Raw genomic sequence first — 19,331 nt, 5'->3', positions numbered from 1 at the left:
ATTTAAAAAAAACAATTGACTATTAAACAATCCTTTGATAGAGGAAGTAAGTATAACAGCTGTCACTCAGTTTCACAGTGGATCGATGACGCCATGACAGCTGTGCTAGTTTTAGATGATGAAATAATAAAAAATGAGGCTGATAGTGTGGAGAAAGTGCAAAAGGAGGATGAGGGGGAATTTGTGTCCTATATGACACTAATGTGGATGTTGATGATGAGGATGTGGTTTGCGTACATCAGCCACCAGTGGCAGCAGTTCTTGTTAATGATAAAAAGAAAGCCAGAAAAGCCACGTCTTGGGTGTGGAATTATTTTAATCTAAATTCTGACAACAGTTGTGAAGGCATCTGTTCCATTTGTAAAGCCAAAGTTAGCAGAGGAAGGGAAGTTAACATCTAGGCACCTCCTCCCTGTTACGTCATTTGCAGCGAGTTCATGCAATTTGTTTAACAAAATTATAATTTGTAAATTTATAACAAGCAGTCCAGTATCAGCTACCAGCAGTTTGGACCATAACAGGCAATCTCCACCACCAACACCCTCATCATCAACCTCCTCCTTAATAATTAAAGGTAGTGTTTCCAAAAAATGTTTTGTGGGGACCCAAACAAACCAAGAAGTTCAACCACGAAAGTGTCAGTCCTAGTGGCTAAAGCGCTTGGTTTGTTAAACTGTGCATATCCTTTTTAATATCCCACATCAGAGTGGGTGGGAGGGACAATTCCATCGTGCACCTCTTTTCTTTACATTTGGCACAATTTGGGGCATTGCCGACTGACATTATTATAGTTTATTAAACTGCCATCCTGTCTGCCACTGCCGTGCGTTTGTGCCGCTACTCTGTTGCTTACTTTAGCCAGCCAGCTCGCTGTAGCCTTTGGCCTGTATTGGTGAAAAATAGTGAAATCAATATTGTGAGCTGTGAGATGGTTAAAAATGCCTAGAAATGCCCGCAAACTATTGTTATTAAGGTTAATATTACTGTAGGAACAAAAACAGGCCCAAATTATGTGGCTTTAGCTGTTTATATAATTTTTTGGAAAAAAATACAGATACAAAACCAAAACTGAAAAACAAAACACCAAGGAAAAAAATCCAAAACCAGATTCAGATCCAAAACCAGGGAAGATCCAGATCCAAAACCAAAACCAAAACACGGGGATCAGCGCACATCTCTGATCAGTAATGTCAGTGAAGCCATGCCTCCAATCCAGTTTTACCTTTCTTTCACTCCCTGACCTCTGCTGCACAGGTCTCTGGGAACATGGCGCCCACGACCAGGTGATTTCTCTACTGAGCAAGCATACATCTTCGGGAAAATGGATTTCCCAGTAATTTCTGTGGCATAGTGGGACTCATCCCCAACCTGTAAGGGTCTGAATTCGATAGGGAATTATTTGCATTTATTTACTTATTTATTTTCTTATGTATTCTTTTTTTTTTATTTTAACAATGCAAACTTCCAAGCTGATTCCTATCAGCAGCCCAGAGATGGGGCCTTCTCAGCATAGCCTGCAGTACACAAAGCAGAATTTTTCCCTTGAGGTTTGAATGTACATCCTGTACTACATGAACTCAATAATCTCTAGTCACTCATTAACAAAAGATACATAAAAAAAATCTTTGATGTTTAAAACCAAATGTTTAAACATAACTTTGCAGGTATTTTCCATTCACCTATAGTGTTCATGTCAATTCCCTCTAGCAATACAGATGTTAAGAGGAAAATGTATGTAATACACTTCTATATGTATACTAACAATTTTACTGCCTAATTGGGACCAACCAAGGACTTTTAAAATGAAAGGACATCCAGGGGCGTAGTGATGGTGGATCTGGTGGAGCTCTTGCTCCATCCAGGGAACAGGAGATCAGCCATTTCATGGGGATGGATCACCTGCTGAGCCTGCACATAATTCAGTGCCTCCAGACAGGGGGCATGGTGTGGACATTAGAGGAGAGGATAGTTGAGTGAGGGGGAAGAGCTGTGTGTGTGGGAGGATCAATGTGAGGAGGGGAGAACTATGTGAGGTGAGCTATGTGAGGAGGAGATCTGAGTGAGGAATATATATATATATATATATATATATATACTATATGTATTTATATATACATTAATATGGGACGAAGCACACACATGCTTCAGGTGCCTGGACTACACGCTACACCTCTGAGGACATCCCCACCTTAAGGCTGCATGCATTCTCTGAGGAGCTCTGTTATCATTCAGATGGCATGAGGACACTGGAGCACCCCAGCTATCAGAACACCCCAGCAATCAGAACAGAGAACACTTTGGGGCTGACGCAGAGTATGTTGCCCATATGCTGAACCATAAACAATTTGAGATGTGCACAGCCGCATATACGCTGTTATGCAGAATGTTTGGCTACCCACTGCTTTTGCATCCACAGAAACAGCTGACATCGTATTGTGACCTACACCCACCCCATGTTGGCTGCAAAAGGTCCCTCTGAAATAGTCATCCAATTTCTGTTTAGTTGCCACAAAAAGCCTACACTCCCATGACACTTCCAGAGATCGTATGGTAGCTGCTAAGTTGCTGCCCATAAAAGCATATTTCATGGAAACAATGATTCATCAACAGACGGATCAATGCATCCACTCCTTCAATCTTCGGTGATTGCTATCTATGGCTCATGGGCAGTTTGCAGATGTCCCTATATGCATGCACAATTGGTGATTGCTGTCTATGGCTCATGGGCAGTTTGCAGATGTCCCTATATGCATGCGAAATTGGTGATTGCTATCTATGGCTTATGAGCAGTTTGCAGATGTCCCTATATGCCTGCACAATTGGTGATTGCTATCTATGGCTCATGAGCAGTTTGCAGATGTCCCTATATGCATGCGCAATTGGTGATTGCTATCTATGGCACATGGACAGTTTGCAGATGTCCCTATATGCATGCGCAATTGGTGATTGCTGTCTATGGCTCATGGGCAGTTTGCAGATGTCCCTAAATGCCTGCGCAATTGGTGATTGCTATCTATGGCTCATGGGCAGTTTGCAGATGTCCCTATATGCATGCGCAATTGGTGATTGCTATCTATGGCACATGGACAGTTTGCAGATGTCCCTATATGCATGTGCAATTGGTAATTGCTATCTATGGCTCGTGAGCAGTTTGCAGATGTCCCTATATGCCTGCACAATTGGTGATTGCTATTTATAGCTCATGAGCAGTTTGCAGAAGTCCCTATATGCATGCGCAATTGGTGATTGCTATCTATGGCTCATGAGCAGTTTGCAGATGTTCCTATATGCATGCGAAATTGGTGATTGCTATCTATGGCTCATGAGCAGTTTGCAGATGTCCCTATATGCCTGCGCAATTGGTGATTGCTATCTATTTCTCATGAGCAGTTTGCAGATGTCCCTATATGCATGCAAAATTGGTGATTGCTATCTATGGCTCATGAGCAGTTCGCTGATATCCCTATATGCATGCGCAATTGGGGATTGCTGTTTATGGCTCATGGGCAGTTTGCAGATGTCCCTATATGCATGCGCAATTGGTGATTGCTATCTATGGCTCATGGACAGTTTGCAGATGTCCCTATATGCATGCGAAATTGGTGATTGCTATCTATGGCTCATGGGCAGTTTGCAGATGTCCCTATATGCATGCGAAATTGGTGATTGCTATCTATGGCTCATGGGCAGTTTGCAGATGTCCCTATATGCATGCGCAATTGGTGATTGCTATCTATGGCTCATGGACAGTTTGCAGATGTCCCTATATGCATGCACAATTAGTGATTGCTATCTATGGCTCATGGGCAGTTTGCAGATGTCCCTATATGCATGCACAATTAGTGATTGCTATCTATGGCTCATGGGCAGTTTGCAGATGTCCATGCGTTCCGTCTGCATTTGGACTTGCATCCACCTCAGAACCAAGCCCATAGTGCACAAACTGAATGCTTTCTTAAAAGCAGCTAAACAGTGTAATGTATGAATAATTAAATGGTGGAGCGCTGAATTCAACCAGAGCTCATCAGTGAATCACTGGCAGCTGACACAAGGGGATTCCTGCCTTGCTAACCCCAGAAAACCAAGGAATAAAAAAATAACTATGTGTCTGTGCCTGAGACTACTGAAACATATGTATCAAACAAAAAAGCTTTAGCTAGAAGTTAATTTATTCATATTCAAAATGACAACAATAAATCTAATATGAGAACTGCAGTGCCTAAAATCAACAATAAAAGTTACATAACAAATACAATACAGCAATGTACATGAATACATCACCAGCAGAAAATCTAGTGTAGTTCCCTATGGGAAATAATAAATTAACTGACTGTGATTAATCAGGAATAGGTATTTCAGCATGAAAGGGATTAAATTGAATACTTATTTGCTCAAAATATAAAATCACCAGCGTCTCTCTCCCAATTTGGGAAATGACCGTGGATCCTCAGTGATGTTGAGGTCACTCACCACTCAATTTAAGGCAGTCATGGGCATGAAGCAAAAACCCGGGAGGTAGGTAGTCTGCAGTTCTCATATTAGATTTATCGTTGTCATTTTGAATATGAATAAATGAACTTCTAGATAAAGCTTTTTTGTTTGATACATATGTTTCAATGATCTCAGGCGCAGTGTAATGTGTCTATTCTTACTTAATATATTTTGGTGCCTATGAAAACCATATCTTACCGTCACTTATGTCAAGAGAGTTACAATACAAAAACATGATTTTTATATTTTTAAACCATTGCCATATTTGCACATACCATTCCATTAGGGTGTAGATTAGCAATACAGTTATGTATTAGCTAAAGAACTTCCACACACACATTAGTCAGTAGGAAAATACAATGCAAACATTGAATATGGGATACATAAATGTTACCGCATACAGTACATTTCATGATATTGAAATACTGGGCCTGATTCAGACCCGGTCGCAAGCGCTGAGCACTCGCAACTGGGTTGAAGGTGGCCCACAGCGCATGCGCGCAACGGAGCCGGCTAAGTCGCGCGCATGCACGAGACCCGGCTAGCGACGGGCAATCCGTCGCTCCGGGTCTCGCACCAAAGGGGGCGAGCTGGCAATGTTGAGTGACAGCTCGCCCCATTTGGTGGCTGCCCAAACGGAGGCGTCCCGAGGGAACGCTTGCCGTTTGGGGGCGGCCCCACTGACATCACGAGTGTCACAGGGGTCTCGTCGCAAGCCCGATGGTCGCGATGGTCTTGACCATCGTGACCATCATCATGGCCGCTCGCATAGCTGTGGTCACACAGCTATGCGAGCGGCCAGGAGGCCGCTCCTAAAAAAACAGCGCACGCCCTGATTCAGAGAGAGCGCTCGCTTTTTGCGTGTGCCTCTGAATCTTGGCCCACAGACGGCTACAGTTCTAACAGTGCAAATAATGTCTACTGCAGTGGTTTGTGAGCTTGTATATGTATGCTCTCAGGGGTGTGAGTATAAAGTCCCAATATAAAGCCTCACATAATTTATATTGACTCAACCCATAACTATCTCATGGAGCAGGTTTTCCCACTTATATAGATAAATGGCAGTGAGGGCTGGGTCACTACAGTGGGGGCTAGGAGTGGGGAGCGGCATACAGGAAAGTTGCACGGAGAAGTAAAAATGTGAGTCTGACATGCTGTATTAATGGACTGGGGCTTATTACCGGTGATGCAAAATAGTATTTAAGAAAATAAAAACTCTATGAAACTTCAAAAGGTAATAATATACCATGGAGACGTGTTATATATTTATGTCTTTCTAGCTTTGCCTGTCCCCGTAGAACTACAACAGTCAGCAGAGCAGAAAATTTGCATAATTTAATTGAAAAATATATTAAAAAACCCATAAAAACAGAAGTGAAAAAATGTACCTTATATGTTCTGCAATATTACCATATAGATTATTTATGTTATTAGAAACACTAGCAATATTATGTTTCATTATTCTATGTAAATAATTGTATTGAAATAATAGATAAAAACATGCACTAAACAAAAATAAAACTTGCCTTTATTTTCTCAATAATCATAATATTTTCAGGTATGCTTGGATGTATTGCAATCACAATATCTTCATATCCGTTGTCTTTTAACTGCACCACTGAGCTTATAGCTGAATACGAAGCTTGAAATGTAGATATTAAAGCGTAAATTTGCAGGAACTTCATGGTTGTTGAGCTGTCTCTCTGGTGTACGGCTTCTGTGTCTGAGAATTAACAGTTGAAATAAGTCACTCAAAAGTTCTCTTTGGTTTGGTTTACCCTGCCTTTTTCTGGTTCTCTATCTACAGACAGGAACAAAAGAGTTATTTACATTTCAGTTCTTGTTCTGAAGAAAAAGATCTAGACAACTATTAACTTTGGTCAATGCCCCTGGATTTACTCATAAACTTGAGACAGACAAAAGTTATCTAGGAAGGAAGTGAACTGGGCAGGTCCAGACCTTGTAGAGGCCAGGGCAAAGTCCCTTTGACACCCACTTAAAAAAAAATTCTGTACTATTTTTTTGTGTGTACTAAATAAAAATAAACCTTACCTATGAAGTGGTTTCTCTGCAATGGGGAACCTCTGAAGTAATTGATACTCCCTGGCCAGACAGTGTCTTCAGTCGATATTCACTATTCATGTAGGAGATCACATAGTCCAGAAGATGCCTGTTTGTGTAGGAATATAACGAATGTCATCATCACATAACAGATGCTAAATAAGACTCGTAGTCCCTGTATCACCTCCTGACCCTTGTCCCCTCCAGCCTCCTGCCCTTGTGTTTCTCCAGCTTCCTGCCCCCTGTCACTCCAGTCTCTTGCCGCCTGTCACTCTAGCCTCCTGCCCCCTTTCACTCCAGCCTCCTGCCCACTGTCACTTCAGCCTCCTTTCCTATCACTCCAGCTTACTATCACTCCACCCTCCTACCCACTGCCACTCCAGCATCCTGTCTTTCCAATCTCCTGCCCCCTGTCACTCCAGCCTCCTTTCCTATCACTCCAGCTTACTGTCACTCCACCCTCCTACCCACTGTCACTCCAGCATCCTGTCTTTCCAGTCTCCTGCCCCCTGTCACTCCAACCTCCTGTTGCTCTAGCTTCCTGTTTTTACAGCCTCCTTACCCTGTCACTCCAGCCTCCTGTCTCACCAGCCTACTGTCCAGTCACTCCAGCCTCCTGCCCCCTGTCACTCCACCATCCTGCCGCCTGTCACTCCAGCCTTCTGAGTCACCTCACGAGCCAACCCCCTCTAATGTTCCTTCTTCTTTGAAATCCTACATGCTTCTTTTCACATGCCTGCTCTTCCTCAGCTGCACAGTGCAAAAAAAAGATGTAAATGTGTAGAAAATGCATGTCATCACTCAAACCTCTGTAGATACCCGCTGGGTCCTAGTGCCAGGTGGGTGTTGGACAGCAGTATTCTAACAGACAGCATTGGCAGGGTGACTGTGGATGTGCCCCCAGACCACAGCAACCAGGGCAATAGCCATGCCAGCCCGCACCTTGACGTAAAACAATTTACAAACTGATATATCTACTGTCAAAAAAAACACAAATCACTCATTTCTATTTTTCCTACAAAATGGCTCATATGGAGCATACTTGCCTAATCTCTCAGCATGTCTGGGAGACTCCTGCAATCCTGAGAGAGTATACCAACTTCCTAGATCCTGTTCAGCACACTGAGGGTCTTGATGACATGATTTCTGTCAAAATGTGTCATAATGATCCCACCTCTGCTGCCCGATGCTACAAATGGTGACATTTCACGGTGGTAAAACTAATCACAGCACAATGCCCCCACACCCCGACTTGGAGAAGTATTATTATTATTATTATTATTATTATTACTATTATTATTATTATGCTTTATTTATATGGCACCACAAGTGTTCCGCAGCGCCTTACAAAGTACATAAACAAATAATTTGACAAGTGACTTACAGTACAATACAATATAGGACAAGGACATGGATAGTATACATTGCTACATAAGTGACCATTACACCTAGATATGCAACAGAGTGTAAGCAACCAAGTGTTAGGTACCCTGGTGGGGGGTTAAGAAGTAAATGAAAGTAAAGTAAGGAGAAGCACAAGAGGGGAGAGGGCCCCGCTCGTAAGAGCTTACATTCTAAAGGGGAGGGGTAGACAAACAAGTGTGACACAGATGGGGTAAACAGGGAGGAAGGAGCATGTTGCAGCAAGTTAGAATGGGAGCTGGAAGGCTTTCATGAAGTAGTGGATCTTGAGAGCCCATTTGAAGGATTGTAAAAAGGTGGAGAGTCTGATGGGGAGAGGAAGAGAGTTCCAAAGGTCGGGAGCAGCATGGGCAAAATCTTGGAGGCGGGAGTGGGAGGAAGTAATCTGTTGGCATGAGAGACAGCGTGCATTTGTTGAGCAAAGAGGGCGGACAGGAGAGTGAAGAGAGATGAGGTCAAAGATGTAAATGGCAGAGGAATGGGTGAGGACTTTGTAAGTGAGTGTGAGAACCTTGAATTGGATTCTAAAAGGGAAGGGGAGCAAGTGGAGGGCTTGTAGGAGAGGGGAGGCAGATGTAGAGCATTTGGAGAGGAAGATGAGTCGAGCAGCATCATTAAGAACAGACTGGAGAGGAGGGAGATGGGAGTTGGGGAGGCCCGATAGGAGGAGGTTACAGTAGTCCAATCTGGAAATTACCAGTGAGTGTATCAGGGTTTTAGTAGCATCCTGGGTGAGAAAGGGTCTAATCTTGGAAATATTTTTGAGATGGAAATGACAGGACTGTGAGAGGCTCTGGATATGTGGTTTGAAGGAGAGGGAGGAGGTCAAGATAACTCCAAGACAGCATACTTTGGGGCTAGAGCAGATAGTTGTGCCATCAATTGTTAAAGAAATAGTGGGAAGTGAGGTTATGTTGGAGGGTGGGAAAACGATCAGCTCAGTCTTAGACATATTAAGTTTAAGAAATTGCTGTGACATCCAGGAAGAGATAGCAGAGAGACAGTTGGAGATACGAGTAAGGAGAGAAGGGGAGAGGTCAGGGGAGGAAAGGTAGATCTGAGTATCCTCAGTATAGAGATGATAATGGAGGTGATGAGTTCACGTAGAGAAGAAGTATAGAGTGACAATAGTAGAGGTCCAAGAACAGAACCTTGGGGAACACCTACTGTAAGAGGCTGTGGCGGGGAAGAGGAGTCATGAGAGGAGACAGCCTCCTGCCCAGGTGGGTCAGAGAGGTAGGAGGATATCCAGGAGAGGGCAGTGTCATGTAGACCAATTTGTAGCAGGAGAGGGTGGTCCACAGTGTCAAAGGCAGCAGAGAGGTCAAGGAGAATGAGCAGAGAATAGTGGTCTTTGGATTTGGCATCAAGAAGGTCATTACTGACTTTTGTGAGGGCAGTTTCAGTGGAGTGGAGATAAAAGAAACAAGACTGACAAGGGACAAGGAGGGAGTGGGAGGAAAGAAAGGTGGTAAGGTGGTTGTAGACAATACGCTCAAGGAGCTTGGAGGCAAAATGGAGGCGAGAGATGGGATGGTAGTTGCAGAGAGTGTTAGGATCAAGTGTAGTTTTTTTAAGAATGGGAGAGACAAGGGCATGTTTGAATGCAGAAGGGACAGTGCCAGATGAGAGGTAGAGATTGAGGAGGTGGGCAAGATGGGAACAGGCACAACGAGAGAGGTAGCGGAGGAGACATGAAGGGATAGGGTCAAGGGGGAATGTGGAAGGGGGGAGGACCGGATGAGGGCCATGACTTCCTCTCCAGATACAGGGGAGAAGGATGTCAGAGTTGGTAAAATGGATGGGGATGGGTGATCTGGGAAAGGAGGAGGTGTAGAGCTGGGGGACTGGTGGGATATGATGTCCTGATGTATGGAATAAATTTTAGATGTAATGTAGGTAGCATAGTCAAGGGCAGTGAGTGAGGAGGGGAGGCGAGGAGTGGATGGACAGAGGAGAGAGTTGAAGGTGGTGAAGAGACGCTGGGGTTTTGAGGACTGGTAGGAGATGAGGTTCTTGAAATAGTGCTGTTTAGAGAGGGAAAGGGCAGCACTGTAGGATGAGAGCATAAATTTGAAGTGGAGAAAATCTGCCTTAAAGCGTGATCTTCTCCACTGTCGCTCGGCGGTTCTTGAACACTTTTGCAGATTTCTGGTGCATTTGGAATGCCAGGGTTGTGTTGTGGACCTGCGAGGGTTAATAGTGATTGCAGGAGCAACAGAGTCCAGAGCAAAAGTAAGGGAGGCATTGTATAGGGAAGAAGCTTGGTCATGGCAGGAGAGAGAGAGGAAAGGGGAGAGAAGTGAGTCAAGCAGGCAAGAAAAAGAAACGGCATTGATAGCCTCAATGTTACGCTTAGTGATGGTGGCCTTAGGAGGTAGAGGAGAGGAAGGAGAGAGGGATAGGTTAAAAGAGAGAAGGTGATGGTCAGCAAGGGGGGAATGGGGAGTGGGAATAATCAGAAATATTAGATCGGTGAGCGAAGAATAGATCAAGTGAATGCCCACTCACATGGTAGGGTGAGGAGGTCCATTGGGAGAGACCAAATGAAGATGTTAGGGTAAGGAGTTTGGAGGCAGAGGATTCTGTGGGGATATCAATTGGAATATTGAAGTCACCTAGGATAATGGATGAAAGGTCAGAGGAGAGAAAGTGAGGGAACAAGGAAGCAAAGTTGTCAAGGAACTTAGAGGGAGGGCCAGGGGGATGGTAAAAAACAGCTACTCGCAGGTGTATTGGTTGGAAGAGGCATATAGCATGAATATCAAATGTAGAGAATGTAAGGGATGGTTCAGAGGTAGGAGTTGGTAGGAGGATAAAAGGACCCCCACACTACCATCATGGCGACCCCCAGGCCTAGGGGTTTGAGAGAAGATGAGGCCCCCAGAGGAGAGAGCTGCAGGGGAAGTGGTGTCAGAGGGTGAAATCCAGGTTTCAGTAATGGCTAGGAAATGCAAGTTTTTGGAAATTAAAAGGTCATGGGTAGGAACAAGTTTATTACAGACTGATCTGGCATTCCAGAGGTTACAAGATAGAGGGACAGTGTTTATTGGAGAGATGTGAATGAGATTATCAGGGTTGCTGTAACGAGAAGTAGAGATTAATTTGGGTGACCGAGATGACTGTAGTGGAGAAATTCTGTGGGCACCAGTGCTGGGAAGGGTACCTGAAGGTGGTGGGCAGGGAGGGACTTTAATGAGATGTGGATGGAGGTGGGGCTCTATGGCATGGAGAGGAGGCTTGGAGGAAGATTAGCAGTGGGGTAGTAGGACCCAGGTGGGGTAGAAGAGAACAAAAGTGGAGTATAGGGAGAGGAGAGGGAGGAAGGCAGACAGAAGGGGAGATAAAGGAAGGAGGAGGTGAAGGAGACAAAGGGGAAATGATACAGGTGGAAGAAGGGGGTAAAGCAAAGGATTAGGTAAACACTGAGTGGAGGGGGAAGTGGAAGAAAACATGGTCATGGTGTGGCTGGGTTGAGTTTGGGTGGGAATTATTATTTATTATTATTTTACTTATTAGTATGAAATTATCATTTAGAGTTGATGATGCATCTGAATGGCTTTTGATCTTTTGGTTGATATTACTTTGAGGCTATGTTATAGTAAGATATTTATTCATATTATTTATTTGTTACTTCCATTCAGATTACTGCAGGAAAGCAAACTACCAATGAGGCTTCTATATGCTTATGTGGTGAAGACAATCTCTCGCTGCTATTGCAGTGATAGAAAATCTGTTATCAACAGAGTTTATCTTTAAACTTTCACTAGGGCAACTGAATTAATTGTCCTTTTTTATCTTTATATAGTGCATTTATATTTCCATGCAGGTTGTCCCCTAAAAACTGCAGCTGAGACAGAGCGTAGGCATATATCTTACATATATATATACATATAAACAACATAAAAATACTGTAGTAATAAAATCATACATGCCTCCTGGAATACCTCCAGGAGGTATACATGAAAAACATGTATACCTCCTGGAATTGGTGGGAGGCTCACGAGTTTTTGGGTAACTCCCCCACACCCCTGGAAAAGTAGACACCTCTCCTGCATTCTACCCACTTCCTAGTGAAGTGGGCAGAATAAGGAGAATTTTCTTATAGACCGGAGGGTCTGCGAGTGGGGGCGTGACCTAATGATGCAATTCTATGTGACTCATGTCATTTGGCCCTGCCCCTTATTTAAATATGCGCCATTTGCGGCAAATTGCCATGAGGGGTAGGGCTTAATGACGAGACCCATCCAGCCCCAACCCCAACACCTCCCACCTGATTCTCCTCTCCGAGCATCTCCCGGGTAGGAAAAGGCAAGTGTCCACAAGTATGAATAAAATACAAATCCTAAGAAGATCATTGATGCCACTGGCATATTCTGAGGATACAATGAATGTATATACAGTGTGATAAGGTCGGGGTAGCGGGTCCCTCTCCTGGGGTAGATGGACACCACCTTACACACAGCAGCCAGGAAATAGCAGTCGTGGATTTTCGTACAAGCTGGACGGTGCCAGTTTTTATTGTGCAATTACAACAATCAAAAAAACAAAACATAAAATAAACCCTAGCCCGGCTGGGCACTAACTAGACAGTAAGTTCCCTATCTACAGAACACTAAGCAAAATCCCTGTCCACAGTACCTTCTGGTTCACAGCCAACAGTGTCTCAGAGCAAGCTAACCTGTGGCCTGCTCTCCCAGGTATGAGACACTCAGCTATGAAAAAACCCAGCTTAAATGAGCCACTTTCAAGTGCAAGCCCTAATGAGCCTGCTATCAGGCTGAAAGGCCCAAAACCTGGAGTGGCCTGTGGATGGAGCCCTCCCTCTCCTCACATCCACACCCCCAGGACCCATTCTGGCTATTCTCTAAAGCCGACATTTCTATTCTGTTTTTACCCAAACAGACTTCTCCTGGGGGTTTCAGAACACATATGACAGGAATCTGGGACATATATAGCAGCCATTCCACACTTCTCCAGTGCTTCTATCACAACAGATATTGAAAGTAATCCCAGACAAGCTGACACCATAATATTATGTGACTCAGAAAAGGAAACTCTCACAGTAAAAAGAGCAAAACTTGTTGTTAGAACCTGGAATGTGTATGTGCATGTGTACGTATGTGAGTGTATATAGTAGTATATACTGATCTCAAAATATATGCTACAGCAAGCACTCAGTATAAATATCAAATGCAAGATTGAATGTCTTCTCTCTGGCTGAGAAACAAAACTGTTGTCAGGAACAATGATCACTGATTAGATGGAAAATACTTTTGAGTGCTGGCTTTTCCATATTATGATTAATTTAATACACATCTGCTGCCTTGCACCAAACTTTGATATCTGCACCATAATGGCAAAATTGCAGTGCTTAGATTACATACAGTAATTATGTAGAGAGTACAGAGGGGGGAGGACCCAGCTTGTGAGAGTCTATAATCTAGAGGGGTTATGGTTGGATACAAACAGGTTGAAGGGTTTAGAGCTTTGGAATGCAAGGGCTAGAGATGATGTGAAGGGGTGGCAGACTTCAAAGAAGACAGTTTTCAGGGCATGTTTGAAGACTGGGAGGTTGGAGGTATGTCTGACTGTGCCTGAGGGCAAGTCTACTTGCGCAATTCACTGGGTGTGAGAGCATTCCAGAGAATGAGAATGACATGGGAGAAATCCTGAAGGCATGAGCTTGGAGGAGACAATCACGGAGGTGGAGATGATGGAAGGGAGTGTGAGTGAATATGAACATGTAGGGAGGTTCAGAGTGGTTGAGAGCTTTGTAGGTGAAAGAGAGAAGTTTTAATTTGATTATGAGTGTTAAAGCAAGCCAGTGAAGTGACTGGCAGAGGAGTTCAGCAGAGCTAAGAATAGATTGAAGAGGATTAAGGTGGTAGATGGGAAGACCAGAGAGGAGTCGATTACAGTAAGGTGGGAGCTCATGAGAGCATGAACAGGAGTTTAAGCAGCATCCAGGGTGAGAAAGAGATAGATATTGAAAATTTTATGGCAGTTCAAATGGCAGAATTGGGATATGGACTGGATGTGTGAGGAATAGGAAAGAGCAGAGGCAAAGATGTCATCCAAGCAACAGACTTGGTGAACAGATCAAAGGTAGATATTGTTAGTAAAGAAGGAGAGGAGGTTGGAGATCTTGGCTGACAATTATTTTTGGTTGATTGATCACAATGATAGGCTTCTCTGAATCACCAAAGTACATTTATTGAACAAACAATTATAAACATTAGCATTTAAAATAGTATCTTTAAAAATTTAGTAATATATCCAACACACTGCTATAAAAAGTAACTTATGGTTAGTTAATATACTGTACCAAATAAGTTGTATAGTGGATCCACATGTGGATAGTCTTTATTTAATTTTCAAGTATAATATATCATACTTAATTATACTTAAGTGCTCACCTCTTGGTTGTATGTAGAACCAGAGTTATGATTCTCTGACTAAATATCCCAGTGAGGAGCTCAGAGCTGGGTATTTGTAATATGCTGGTTTCTCCTTGCTCATAGGGTCTGGAGATAGCATTTGTTAAACAAGAGTTGGTCTGCTTGTAATGTAATCCAGGCAGCAAGTTCGGTGACGGCTAACTTCCACTCGCAATCCTGGAGTTGAGTGTGGGAAAGTCTGTATATTTGTGCACTGGGACACAGTCTCGGCCAAAACAGGGGGCAGGTGTCTGACCGATGCCGTGGTCTTGTTGTCGTATATTACCTTTATCTCCCCGCGTCACTCAGTGTCTCCTCGTCATATGGAGCAGCTTCATGTTAATGAGCCCTGGTTCACAGTGATATTCTCAACCGAATGTATCGGTGGTAGCGGTGAGCAATAGTGTCCACCTTTGATCCAAATTTCAGTGGTACTGGTCACAGTGTTAACCCCTTTCGACGCAATTCGCTCATCTCTGGGAGCTTTTTCAAGATAGGGGTAATTGGCCAAAGTCCTTCCCTTATATAGGGATCTCAACTCCTCAATAGGTATGGTACCATGTGAATTATCTAATTCATTTAGATTACTTCTTGCAGTGATTCAGAGAAACCTCCTAAAACATTTACCATATTTACCATAATTAATATTTAATAAATAGACACATCTCTAATACATTCTCATATATTATTTCTCATTGAGTTAATATATATATATATATATATATATATATGGGTAATTGGTCCTTCCCTTATATAGGAATCTCAATTCCTCAATAGGTACTAGGTGAATTATCTTAATTCATTTAGATTACCTCGCAGTGATTCAGAGAAACCTCATCAAAACATTTACCTTATTTACCTCAATTCATATATTCATATTTAATATGTAGACATCTCTAATACATTCTCATATATTATTTCTCATTGAGAAAAAAAAATAAAATTATATATATATATATATATATATACACACACATAACCCTATACCAACAAATATTTTAAATTATTTCATACAATTTATATCACCTGTTGTCAATCTTTGGCAACCTTCAGTTTATACTGCTAGATTCCGATTGGCATATACACATACAACGATAATTAACTATAATTAGCACATTATCTCTACATTGCAAATCACATCTTACTGATGGCATTCAGTGTTATATATTTCCCTTATTTATTATAGTTATTTTTATTATTAACAACATTATATTTATATTTATATATTTTAATAATTTTATGGTTAGATAGATAGAAAGCTTATATGACATAGATCTCAAACTTTAATTTCCCTTCATCCATAATATTACTCATCTGATTATATCTGATGGATATTCATCTTATAACTCCCAGTATCTTTAATAATAAAACTAAATGTTATTAAATAATATTAGTACTTCCTTACAGATCCATATTTTTGGAATATTTGCATATCATAATGAAATATCTTGGGAATGGGACCCCAATATAAACACAGAATGCATTTATGTGTTATATACACCTTATACAAAGCTTGCAGGCAATTTTATACCATATTTTCAATAATTTTGTGGCTCAAGCAAAGTTTGTGTACAGAAATTAAATTAATTTATGTTTCATATACACACAGCCTGGAGGTAATTTTATACAATATTTTTTATAATTTGTGCCTTAGACAAAGTTTTTGTACATTGAACCATCAAAAATCAAATGTTTCATTATCTCAGTCATGCCAAAATTATTCCATATTTAGTAATATTCCGTATTTCTGAATATTTGGATATCGGAAACTCAACCTGTATATAAATATATTTTCTAAAAGCAGATACATCCATACATAGGTACAGAGATATCCGTATATTCCTAATTATTATATTAGGACATATATAGGATAAAAACATGCATCTATACAGACAAAAAGAACTAAATAAAAAAAATCACATGAAGAACCCACAATAATTCATATAGCTCAAATAAACATTAGTCAGCCTTATTCACATACGTCAGTATAGGGATAATCAAATATAATATTTATCAGTCAAATAAATCCACTGTATAGTATGGGGAACTAAAATTAGAATTGAGTGGGCCTGTACGGATTCAGGCCGACCGCAGCCACGGACGTCCACTTGCATCGACCTACCTCCCTCCTTCCATTAATCCCCCTAAGTTGATAACAGTGTGACAATACTGACAATGTCTCACTACATTTCTAGTCCGGCTTCACATGTTGGTCTAATGATCCAAATAAGAATAATCTTAAACTACGTTGAGACGCTTCGGATGAAGTGTTTCTAACTTGAAAATCCAAGATGATTCTCCCATGCATAGCTTCTTGAATCTATCACCCCCTCTTGTAGTTACTTCAAAATGTTCAACCACTGTGATTCTAAGACCTACTGGATCTCCCCCATGTACCAAAGCGAAATGTCTAGGCACAATATGGTTGTGTGTTTTCTTGATAATATTGCGTCTATGTTTCCTAAATCTGGCTTTAATAACTCTGGTGGTTCGCCCCACGTACTGTAGCATGCATGGACATTCAAGGACATAGACGCAATAAATAGACTTACAGTTTAGAAACTGTGATTGAATACATTTGTTTTATCGAACTAGACATCACGTTGGTACATTTGTTTGATATATAGCTAAATGTGAGACAAACCCCTGTATTACACTTGTAACGCCCTAAGGGGCTTGATGTTAACCAAGTCTGGCACTTAGAAGTCTCTATTCTTCTCAATTAACTAGGGGCTAAGATATTCTTAAGATTCTGAATCTTTTTAAAAATAATGTTAGGTTTTCCCTGAATACATTTTACTAATATTGGGTCCTGTTTTAATATTTTATAATTAGATTTGATTATCTTTTTCATCTGACAGTGTTAAATTTAGAAATAAAGGGAATGAAATGCCCTTCCTCAGATTTATGGAGCTTTTTGATAATGATATTATCTCCCTCTCCTTGACTATCCTCTCCCTTCTGTTTAGGATACAAACCCCTAACAATTGTGATCTGGAGAGGGAAAATGCATAGGTTTTGGCATCTTTTAACAGGATTTCATGGTACCCACGTCTCCTAAAATCCCCCAACATCACTTACATCTGTCTATAAAACTCATCCTCTCTCTAGCAATTGCATGTCAGTCTTAATAGTTAATTTTTGGGGATATTGGATATCTAAGGTGTGTAATGACCACTGCTAAAGTGGAGATAATTTCCTACTCCCACCCTTTTGACAAAATTTGAGGCTACCACAGTATTTCTCTCTCCTATGGTGAACAAAACATCAAGGAAGTTTCTTTGTCTTAGATCAAACGCATGCATAAATTTTAAATTAAAAGTGTTCGTGTCTAAATAATTAACAAATTCCAGTGCTAAATCAATACCCCTACCCCAAATTACAAATAAATCATCTATAGAATGGCCATAGATGACCAAGTTCTCTCTGTATGGGCCACCCCAAAGGAATTCCTCCTCATTGAAGCAACCCATATAGAGATTCGCGAAATCGGCGCAAACCTGGTCCACATGGCTGTCCTAAGTGCTTGTAAATAGTAAGTGGATTCAAACAAAAAATGATTACAGTATGTGTTAAAATAAACATAATGGGATCAAGTAAGAGGTCACACCGCCCTCTACTCAAAGTTGCAACCTTATCTAGATTATATCTGACTGCTTCTACTCCTTTTTCATTGGGGATATGGGTGTAGAGGGCTTGGACATCCAGAGTGAGAAAACCCCACCCTGGTGTCCACTTTAATTCCAACATTTTTTGTTAAATATGACTGGTATCTTTGATATAAGATTTAAGATTGGCGACGTGACCTTGCAAGTGAACATCCACAATGTCACGGCCAGGGTTTCTCGGCATGGTAGTCACCGGGTATTACCTGTGAGGTCTTTATGGCGGGGGGTCTCTGGCAGCGGTGCTGGTGTTTGGCGAGGGGCATTGGCTGCGCGTGGTTCTGTGCAGGCACATTGTCACTAGGCGTGGTGAGGTCTGGCGGTGGGACCATTGGCATGGGCGCCGCCATCTTGCCTGCGGCCATGTGATTCCGGCTGTCCAGTCCTGGTAGGTCATGTGCTCATTTCAGCCAGTCACAGCGCAGCACTGAGTATTTAGGAAGTTCCAGAGCCTTCCTTCCTTTGCCAGTGCAACGTGTTTCTCAGCTGCAGCTGAGAGTACCTGTGCTTACCTGCATGTTTATATACGCTCCTAGCCTGAACCTTGCCTGCTCCAACCTGCTTGACTTACCCTGCACCCTCCATATACCTTCTTACCTGCCTGAGTACCTGAACCTGCTGTTTCCCTGCACCTTGCTTCATTTCACTAACAGCTGGACTTCACTACCTCTGCCTGCATCAGTTACAGCTCACCAAACCTGCATTCAGTTACAGCTCATCAAGCCTGCATTTAGTTACAGCTCATCATACCTGCATTCTGTTTTGAGCTCACCATAATTGTATACTGGACTGTTCCTGCCTGTCACTTTCTGGGCATTTTCTCATTAACCCCCACTACAGTTATCGAGTGCACTTTAGTGCTATACCTGGACTTTTTCATTTGCCATTCCCATGTCTTCTAAGTCACTAATTAAAAACTCCACTTTTTCATTTAAGTCTGCTTCTGTGTCTGCTCCTATCACCACCCTGGGTCCACAACAAATTCAGAACCTCACACACAAAATGTGACAAATTATTAGTTAAAGACCCTTTTCCAGAAATAATAGGTCTCCCTGGAGGTGCTAAAACTGTCTTGTAAATTTTAGGGAGATGATAAAAATTAGTGTAACAGGGTGTGTAGAAAAAAAAATTGTGCTTCTTCCTCAGTGATGCTTCCCTCCTCCATAGCCTCATCCAACATTTAAGCTGTATCTGAAATTTGGGGGTGGGATTGCCATCCAGAACCCCATAGAACTCGGTATCATCTAGCTTT

The 19,331-nt window shown here is 42.0% G+C and overlaps 1 protein-coding gene across 1 annotated transcript in view; it reads right to left on the bottom strand.

Annotated features, from left to right (window-relative positions):
- Positions 1-6,619, bottom strand: part of LOC148540818 (calcium-activated chloride channel regulator 1-like) — a 98,316-nt gene extending 91,697 nt beyond the window's left edge. Inside the window, exons 1-2 of the mRNA XM_088481930.1 lie at positions 6,544-6,619; positions 6,018-6,214 (exon numbers count right to left, since the gene is read on the bottom strand). Coding sequence (XP_088338056.1) covers positions 6,018-6,176 — 159 coding nt within the window. The 5' untranslated portion in view covers positions 6,177-6,214; positions 6,544-6,619. The remainder of the gene's footprint in view (positions 1-6,017; positions 6,215-6,543) is intronic.
- Positions 6,620-19,331: the final 12,712 nt, after the last annotated feature.

Source organism: Taudactylus pleione, unplaced genomic scaffold, assembly GCF_031769625.1.
Source record: "Taudactylus pleione unplaced genomic scaffold, aTauple2 ptg000017l, whole genome shotgun sequence".
NCBI classification, from domain to species: Eukaryota; Metazoa; Chordata; class Amphibia; order Anura; family Myobatrachidae; genus Taudactylus; species Taudactylus pleione.
The sequence above is the reverse complement of the archived record's forward strand: the minus strand, read 5'-3'. Positions and strand labels throughout refer to the sequence as shown.